The following is a 10998-nucleotide window of genomic DNA, read 5'->3' on the forward strand; positions in this document are numbered from 1 at the left end:
TGGTGAGGGTTTGTATAAACAAACCCCCGTCGTCATCTGGTGCCAGACTGGATAGTTCTTTTGAGAATACTGAGAATACTCCTGCTCCCTTGGTCTCTCTGACACCACACTCCCGTTCATGACCCCCCCCCCCTCCCTCACACCGCTGGTACGCTGTAGACTCCAGTTTCCTGTAAGAGGGTTATGCCTCCCAACCACCGCTGACTTCCTAGGAGTGCCAAGCAGTCCTCGGCCCTCTGACGCAGGTATATACCTGTAGGTCGGGTCCTGTAACTCCACCATGTCTGAGTTAACTGGAGATCCAGCTACCATCCTCGACACCGGCTCCTACTACCACCTGAGATCCCTCGCCCGAGAATTGCTGTTCGACACCACAACCGCATCCAGCCCATACGAGCACGAACTGATGGCTATAAGAACACCCCAGTCCCAACCATTGTAAAAATTATCAATAACTTGTAATCAACCAGTGTATTCATTCCAGTCAATCTAACTTTTTGCACTGTCACTATGTTGAAATGCCCTGTAGTTTGAGCTTCTCCCCACCTAGTTATTATATATCACTTATGTTACCTGTACATTATTTGTAAATCAAGAGACCCATTCCCCAATTATGTAACTGTATATTTTCAGCCTTCCGGCTGCCATGCTCTTTCAATAAACCGTTAATTATGATTATTATTTTATTATTATTACACACACACACACACACACACACACACACACACACACACACACACACACACACACACACACACACACACACACACACACACACACACACACACACACACACACACACACATCCCTAAGGCTTTTCGCACACGATTTAAATTATTTTCTATATAATCTCGGGTTCGCTCTCGAGGCACAGTCAGTTTATTAAGCTGTAAATGGGAACTTAATTTTATAACTGGGGTGAGTGAAGGCGGTTGCGTGCAGTGCCAGCCACGATGCCCTTAACGGTCCCTTAGATCTACGACACTCACTTTTACAATCTTTCTTTGTATGTTCTCTATAAACGACTTTAAGACACATCTTAAATAATCACTCATACTTTTATACAGACCAGGGACACTGCCGACATCCAGTGACAGTGTTTTAACTCAGATGCCGAAGAGAGACTGCTAAGGGTTCACCTAGAGACTGTTCAGAGACAATTACACCGCTCACTGCCACGCTTCTGCTCACTCCTCCGGCAGGTGGACCAATCTAAAGAAAATCGATCAGCCTCCGAAGAAAAAATATGCTTCACTAAAATATCAGGTGAAGTTGTTATCTCTGTCGCTCTTATACAACCAGGTTCATATCCCGCATCACGAGGGGGGAGGGAAGGGTGACGCCTGTCCTGCTTAATGGCGGACATTTGTCAAGAGAGATCTGGAGCATAGTGTTAGGGATATTGATAGCCATACGAACGCGTCATCATCATCAATATGATCATCGTCATCCACAAATTTGAAATGTACTAAAACATGAGATATATACCGTGTATATTTTGAGAGTTGTTTAACATTGCTGAGGTAAGCTTAATGAAGCAAGACGTAGGACCTACCTGTATACCAGACGTATGCACCTGCAATGTATACCACTCATAATAGTGTATACACACCTGTATACCGCAATTGAGTATGCATCTATATACCATACAGAGGAGTACGCTCATAGCTGTATGCACACACCTGCATGCCACACAGAGAAGTACGCACACAATTGTATGTACACATCTGTATTCGACAAGAAAGAGTCGCACTCATGTGTACTGTAACAAGACTCAACACAACATGTCCAGGACACCTAAAATACTATAGAACACCGCAAATTATCATAAAATATAGAGTTTTCGAGTTATTCACCCTTGTGTATTTTGTTTATAGACTGGCGCCCTTGTGACCTTCTCATCATTTTTAGACGCCCACACATACGAGCGAAAGTCTGTACCCACATTCTCGGCTTTCCAATTTCGGGGAGCGGTTGTGAGGAGTTGGCTAGACACAGGCGGGATGTATATAATACAGCCACTTAGGGACCCAGGGAATCAGGGACACAAGGATTCAGGGACCCAGAGATTCAGGGATCCAAGGAATTAGGGCCACAAGGATTCAGGGACTCACTTAATGATGAGGGATGTAACACGGAAACCAAAAAAATCATGAACAGAACAAAAGAAAGTTACATAAAAATGAAAGAAAAATGTCTCACACTCGCACAACGTCTGGAGGAACATTTCCCTGATCCACTTAACGGTGAGGAATTAAAAAACTTGTTGCATGGTATTAAACTCACTTAACTCCGCTTCAACTTTTACCTTGCATGACAAGATTCAATGTGATGAGGGTGAAATCGGACTACAGTACCGCTGTATGTGGCTCAATCAAGAAAACAGGTGAACATTGCAATGAATTGACCTCGTCATGAATTATGATGGGATATTGGCTGTTGCGAGCTAATGATCACTATCTCAGAGATGATTTTGGCCTCACATCCACGGCTCAGCTCAATATTCTGTGTTCACTTATGGTCTGAGATTCCCAAACTATATTTTGATGAAAGATTTTTTCCTTCTTTCTATCGAACAGAAGAAGGCGTGAGCAGACTTTTATTATTTAACATATCATTTTGTTCCTTCGACCTGACATGTACAGTATATATCGTGTGTCTGACGTTTTAAATTCGACTTATCTACTCGTGTGAGGTAATGAGCTGTCCAGAAATGAGAGTATAACTGTTTTATAACAATATCACGACAGGAGAGGATTTTTAAGTCAAGGTGTCCCATTTCGATACGTTAATTTTGTAACACTAAATAATCTTCATTTCTTCTCTGATGTATTTTATGGATATGAGTTGATACATAATGGTGGCCGAAATGGACATGATCTCATCCTAGTCCTCTATCTATATTCACCAACCACAAATAACATCAACAGTGAAAAAGAATTCGCATCTTCAATACACATTTTTTGTCGTTGTAAATTATAACCATTTCACATATTATATACAGTAAATACATGAACGTTTTGCTGACAAATCGTGCTCTTTTAACCAGCACTCAAGAGTTGAATAAATGAGGATGTCATTTTGCAACACTACTGTGTCGACCTGAAGTTACGATCCAACTAACACTGTGTTTTGTTTATATACAATTACGTTTTCATTGTTTAATAACGACCTATATAAGGGGGAGGGGGGGGGTGGAGATCAAGTCACGAGTGTACACACATTATTAAACACAACAACGCCCTGTAGTGTAATTTACCCCCCCTCCCCCCACCACACACACACACACACACACACACACACACACACACACACACCTTAAATGAAATAGTCACAGAAAATGTATTTCAGTGACTGCAAAAGATGTTACAGTCATTATTGTAAAAACACTACTTGAGCCACACTTCACTTAGTTGGCAATGACAGACACATGCACACACATTTACGTTATCCTTTACTTGTATATATTTCTCATACAAGCCTCTTAACCGTGAAAAAAAGATCATCAACGTAAATACTTGATGGTAAAGATGTACAGGAAGCTTCTAATTAGCTAATGAATCGAACGCTGACATCATGGTGTGCGTTATATGAATGACTCAGAGAACGAGACGGAGGACACTATCACGGTCATCAAGTGAAGCTCACGGGGGAAAGCTGAGGAGGAACACACAGCCAACCACTCAGTAATATTTCACCACTCATACTGAACACCTGTGGCAATCTGCTCATTATCCTCAGTCTCGATGAAAGAGAAGAAACAGCTGTGATGATGTGGTCAAGATAGATGGTCGTTCGTTGTGTAGGGAGGCTGACATCCAGGTGTAGCATCCCTAATCCGGGTGTCACGGAGCAAACTTTACTGGCGTTATTTTATTAAGAAGAGTCAAGGAAGAGCAACTAGAAACGCTGCCTGTGTTCTAATTTACGTCGCAGGTTAAAAACTAAAAAATAAAATAATAATAATATTAATAATAATAATATTAAGACTTTTAGCCAAGTAGTGTAGTGACGTAAATTCAGTATATTGAAAAAACAGCTCACGAGCATTACTGAATTATTTACCCATAACACTTTAATAAACTAAACTACTCTGGGAACTCTCAGATGCTATATTATCGTAACCAATTTACCAATAATACCATCATATACATCCTACATTTTTCTAATCGGACAAACAAAGTAATCAAGAATACATTCCGACCATCTGTAGTTTTACCCTTATTTCTACGCCGTGTCTGTGTACAGTATATATCATTATTATTAAGGCGTAGATCACTACAGGTCACGCAATCTACGAGGAGGTCTTCTGCCATTACTACACACACTCATCGATATACAGTACTTGTAAATCACTCACATGGATATTTATTTACAACGATTTATTTTGAAAAGTTCGTTCTATAGTTACTGCGTCATCAGCATTGGGTTGTGAAGGAAAAGTGGCATTTAAAGAAAGAAAACGATATTTACTGATCTCAAGTCCTATACATGTGCATTAATTGGGTGTTATAGATGTGATTAAAATTAATTCATTATTATGGATTATTATCTTAATATTTTCTTAACGAGAGTCAAAGTCTGATGGAAAAAATATTTAGTGGTCGGTGTGTAATGAGTGAAATGGTAAGTTGAAGAGAGACAAACAAGCAGAGAGACAGACACACACACAGCAGTTCCCTTGATAAAATAAAATGTTAAACTTTATGATATACCAAACACAAATGTAGTCAATGTGGTGACCTGTACAATAACCACGTCATTATGCCATCACCACCTGTACAATAACCACGTCACTGTCATCACTACCTTAACAATAACCACGTCACTGTGTCATCACCTCTACACTAGCCACAGCTGAGTGTGTCGTCTACACCTGTATAAGCTAACACGTCCTGCAACATTGGATCGCTCTCCTGACTGGCCACGGGTGTCGACAATACAGCAGGAAACGGTCGCCCATCTGTCTCTCCTCCGCCCCTTAACGTTTCACCAAGCTGTGCTCAAATGACCACGGCCTTTACGAGACGGGGACTGGAAGTTAATAACCACTGACCTTAACTTGTTGAAGATTACTGTCTAGGTCACTGGGTAATTAAGAAAGCAAGTGAGCGTGTTTGTCGTAAGTAACCCTGGAAGGCGCCGGCAATGGACAGTGACCCCCCCCCCCCAGCAGACACACATATGGCACTGGGAGTGGGGGGAGGGGGGGGTCACTTCTCCACTGTGCAACTTTTGACTCTTAGTTATTCTGCTGTTGAAATTTTATCTTATTATGATCGATACAAAGCCAGTACTACGTACATCTACTTACACTAATATCTGGTAGTTCCGTTATAAGCGAATGGACTTGTTCACTAAACTGAGCCGTCTCACAGAAGCCAAAGCGACAACTTGCCTGTTAACGCCGTCAGCTGCTGCCAAGAGTGAGATATATAACTCACTCTGGATTTTTAGGCAGGATATGTTTAGAGCACCTTTTCTAGCCCCCTCCCCATGTGGGGTGAGCAGAGTGGCTCCCCGAAAGGGCTGCTCAGTCGCACAGACAGGACCGGATTGCACTGCTGCCTAGATCCCAGTGCATAAACGACCATCTTTTCTGTGCCGCCCATGTGCAGATTTGTGACTAGAGACTCTCGGCAGTCATCTCTGCCTGTCCCTGTCGCCACTCGTCCGTCACCATAGGACTTTTGGGGGTATAGGGGTTTTGATGATGATAAACTGGATGTTGGCTGTGCGTGAGTTGATTTATGTGGTGAGGTAGGAGCGCTGACTGCAACCACACACACACACACACACACACACACACACACACACACAAAGGGAAATACACAATAGGGTAAAGTGAGGAGACGGAACGGAGAGAGGGCGAGGGAGGAGAATACAAAGAAAAACAAGAATATCAAATACAGAACAAAAGAAACATGAACGAACAGCAGGAAGGAGACGAAAGAAGAGAAGTTGGGATTGGTGTAGAAAAAAAATCATCACAGTGACGTTCACCAACATGAAAATAATCGCCACTTTGGCTATTTATTCGCCAAATACTTGATATATTCCTGTATTTCGGTAATTTCATAATATTATCCTATTTTTCCAAGACATTCGCCAAAATTAAAAAAAAAATCGCCACCTTTCACTGTTTATTCTGCAAGTACACAATTAAATAATATTCATTGTGAAAAATCGCTCCATTCTTTCATTTAGCGTAATATTAAAAGAGGACTTAAAAGGCCTGATTCCTATAAAAAAAGGAATTCCCTATAAGTAATTTCGTGCTAATTTCATAAAAAAAATGACCAACGGTGAAACTGTTGATGAGAGGTGAGAACCAAGAGCATCACATAGACTAGTTGTTGACAGACAATATTATAAAAAATACAAAGTGTTCTTTAATGTATTGTAAATCAGACCATATCTTGGCGACATCCACGCCTTTAAGTGCCACTATAGTAACGTAGGACACTGCTACTGTAAGTACTACAACAATAACGAGACGCTGTGCGCCTTTAAGTGCTATATTAATAACATGGTGCACTGTGTTTCTGCTGGGGCCATTGTGCGCCTCAACGTTCCACGATAACACCGATGAACATCATGTGCCCTTATGTGCCACAACAGTAACGTGGGACACTGCGCCTGTAAGTGCCACCAGGATAATGGAAGGACATTGTTACTGTAATGTCCACTGTAATAATGGGGACGTTGCGCCATAATACTAACTATCTAACTAAACATTCAGTATTTCACAGTGAAAGCGGTTTTAGGAGAACCCAGGAAGAGTAATAATAATAATAATAATAATAATAATAATAATAATAATAATAATAATAATAGTAATAATAATAATAATAATAATAATAATAATAATAATAATAATAATAATAGTAATAATAATAATAATAATAATAATAATAATAATAATAATAATAATAATAATAATAATAATAATAATAATAATAATAATAATAGTCGTAGTTTCGATTTCATTATTTACAAGGCACATATATCGAGATTTCATTTCAAATAAATCAATAACTGCATTTGTATCCAAAATCTGCAACAAATTGTAATTAAACGTCTTGACAAATTCTATTGAGTGTTCAGAAACAATAATTATTATCAAACGTTATGAGGAAAGCCTTAGCGAAGTATAAGAGAACCTTCCCTAATACTTGAAACTAGAATTAAACGTTTCAAGGTAATTTCTAGTTCTGAGGCAAATATCCCTAACACTACAAAGGTGTATTTAAACTGAGGAATTATAAAATGTTTGGAGACAAATGCTTACAAGGCCTTGAGAAAAGCCGAGGAAGAAGAAGACACTGCTAACACGGTGCCTTACTTACGTCCTCTTGTTTCTCCTGCTCGTCGTGGCGGAAACAACTTCCTGTTAATATCTCGCACGACCCCTCATGCACGAAACTGGAATTGAAATTGTTTACACTGTCCAAATTACAAATTACACTAATTATGTGACGCTGGTGCCTGCCCGCCGGCTCCCTTGCTGCACCCTGGTAGTGTTCCTTGACCTACCTCCCCTTCCCTCCCCAACCCTACCCGCTCCCTTCGCTCCCCTTCTCTTCCCCTTTTCCCTCCCACCCCTTTCTTTCCCCTTCCCCGGGTTTTCGTGCGATTACTTTCTTCTATCATTTATTGTTACTAGATACTTCTGTTACTTATTGTCTTCATAGCGTTATTATATTCTCCTCTCATTATATTGCCTTCGTCTACCACTTAATGTTACTGCAATCTTCTATCACTGTTACCATGGATATTTTCACACTAACGATTATTATGTAGCGTTTTCAGACTTGTTAACTGGATGGTGGACGGACACAGAGAGTACAGCAGCACGGGGAAGTCAGACTACACGACCTTTACTGTGGTTATGGCCAGGAATACGTGCTGCCAAGGTCGTAAGAATGTCTTAACTACTGCTATTACTACTACTACTACCACACACACACACACACACACACAGACAGATACAGACACACCCATCAACACACACGCGCACACACACACACACACACACACACACACACAGACAGACTGGCAGACAGACAGACACACACACACACACACACACACACACACACACACAGAGCGAGACACACACACACACACACACACACACACACACACACACACACACACACACACAGAGCGAGACACACACACACACACACACAGACAGACTGGCAGGCAGACAGACAGACAGACACACACACACACACACCAACACACACACACACACCAACACACACACACACACACCAACACACACACACACACACCAACACACACACACACACACACACACACACACACACACACACACACACACACACACACACACACACACACACACAAACACACACACACACACACACACACACACACACCTCAGCCTTCTTCGGGTAAGGACGTGTGCAGTCGGCGCTGCCCGCTAACGCGGCCGTGGTCTCTTGACCATGGAGACAGCTGCCAGCCCGGTCTGTCGGGCTCTCCCCTTCCCCATCTCCTCCTTCCCATCTGGATATATCAACAACCTCACACCAACAGTACAGTGCAAAGATTGACGATTAACCCACAAGTGATATAGAAAAGTGGCAATTTCAACTCGAAGGAAAAGCTCAAAAACACAGCAATACTGATTGTGACTGGATCTGACCTAACCTGACCTCACAGCTTCACCTGACGTAACCTGAAGGATGGAGCACACCTGCATTGCCCCAAGCTACTGTCCTGGCCACACACCAGCCCATACGAGCACGAACTGATTGCTACAAGAACAGCCCAGTCCCAACCATTGTAAAAATTAGCAACACCTAATTATTATATGTCATATTTGTATCACTTATGTTACTTGTACATCATTTGTAAATCAAGAGACCCATTCCCCAATTATGTAATTGTATATTTTCAGCCTTCCGGCTGCCATGCTCTTTCAATAAACCGTTAATTATTATTATTATTATTATTACACATCACACACACAGACAGACAGACAGACAGATACACACACACACACACACACACACACACACACACACACACACACACACACACACACACACTCAGACACCAATACACAGACACAGACACCAACACACACATCCAGCCCATACGTGCACGAACTGATCGCTTTAAGAACAGTCCAGTCCCAACCATTGTAAAAATTATCAATAACTTGTAATCAACCAGTGTATTCACTCCCAGTCAATCCTACTTTTTGCACTGTCACTATGTTGAAATGCCCTGTAGTTTGACCTTCTACCCACCTAGTTAATATATATCATATTTGTACCACTTATGTTACTTGTATATTATTTGTAAATCAAGAGACCCATTCCCCAATTATGTACCTGTATATTTTCAGCCTTCCGGCTCCCATGCTCTTTCAATAAACCGTTAATTATTATTAATATTAATATTATTTTATTACAGACACCAACACACACAGTCACCAACACACACAGACACCAACACACACACACACACACATATATATATATATATATATATATATATATATATATATATATATATATATATATATATATATATATATATATATATATATATATATATATATATATATATATATTTATCAAAACCTGCCTAATATTATACATATTTTCCTTACCCAAATAATTCACCTTTTATCAATAATAGGAATATAAACACTCTCAAACCTCGGAAAGGTCTGGAAGTAAGACCGGTCATTTTCCGGTGGTGCACGAAACAAGAAAATGTAAAACAGGCGAGATAACTCACGTGGAATCCCAAAACGGCCGGAGAGCCCCAACACCAACCTGCAATTAAGATAAGCATATTAGGAAATTACCCAATACACATTCACAAAGGCTGTAGTCCGGCCAGAGCTATGTCAAGCCCATTGTTAAACACCGACAACCTAATACGCTGACTGTGTTCACTAAACTAATGCGGGGGATAATGTGTTGACCTGGCGGGATTTTTAACACCAATATTCTTCATTGAAAATTACACCCAGCGCCCAGTGATTTTGTATCTTTAACACACGCCATATCTCTCTGCCTTTCTATTTCACATTACAAACACGCTATTTCTTATTAAAGGATATACTTAACCTGTATACTCATATAATGTACTCTCTCTCTCTCTCTATATATATATATATATATATATATATATATATATATATCTTTCTATCTCTCACTCTCTGCATCAGTCTCCATTACCCATTAGCTCTGTATCTGTCTCTTATGCACGCAGGTGCGCGCAAACACACACACGTGCATACACTCGCACTCGCGCACACACACACACACACACACACACACACACACACACACACACACACACGATATAAAATAATGAATTACAAATAACATTACCATATTTACATAAAACCTAAATAGTGTGTAAATATTTTGACAAAGCTCTCATTAATACTTCCGTTTAGGTCGTCTGATAAACTGGTAAATAGGCTCAGTTATTCCTTAATTGGGAGTTTACTTTAATAATATGTTTGGCTACTCTCTTTGTTTCATAATATAAGAGCAGTTGATAGGAAAGGAAGTGAAGAGAGTGGGCGATTGAGAGGTAAGTGAGTGGGCGATTGAGAGTTGTGTGAAGGACAAGTGAGTGGGAGTTTGAGAGGTGAGTGAGAGAGGGTGAGTGGGCGATTGAGGGGTTTGTGGAGGACAAGTAAGAGAAAAGTGAGGCGAGAGAGGAAGCTGAGGTAGTATCGAGTACACCTGTATGAAAAGAGAGACGGAGTGATAACAGGTGTGTAAATACAGACGCTAATAATAATAATAAGAAGAAGAATAAAATAATAATAATAATAATAATAATAATAATAATAATAATAATAATAATAATAATAAAATAATAATAAAAATAATAATAATAATAATAATAATAATAATAATAATAATATTAATAATAATAATAATAATAATAATAATAATAATAATACTGATGATGATGATGATAATGATGATG

At 40.0% G+C, this 10998-nt stretch overlaps 1 protein-coding gene across 1 annotated transcript in view; it reads right to left on the reverse strand.

Annotated features, from left to right (window-relative positions):
* LOC121872514 (connectin-like) overlaps positions 1–10226 on the reverse strand; it is a 105191-nt gene extending 94965 nt beyond the window's left edge. Inside the window, exons 1-2 of the mRNA XM_042375299.1 lie at positions 10208–10226; positions 9784–9821 (exon numbers count right to left, since the gene is read on the reverse strand). Coding sequence (XP_042231233.1) covers positions 9784–9821; positions 10208–10226 — 57 coding nt within the window. The remainder of the gene's footprint in view (positions 1–9783; positions 9822–10207) is intronic.
* Positions 10227–10998: the final 772 nt, after the last annotated feature.

The sequence above is a fragment of the Homarus americanus genome, unplaced genomic scaffold (genome assembly GCF_018991925.1).
Source record: "Homarus americanus isolate GMGI-L3 unplaced genomic scaffold, GMGI_Hamer_2.0 scaffold52711, whole genome shotgun sequence".
Taxonomy (NCBI): Eukaryota; Metazoa; Arthropoda; class Malacostraca; order Decapoda; family Nephropidae; genus Homarus; species Homarus americanus.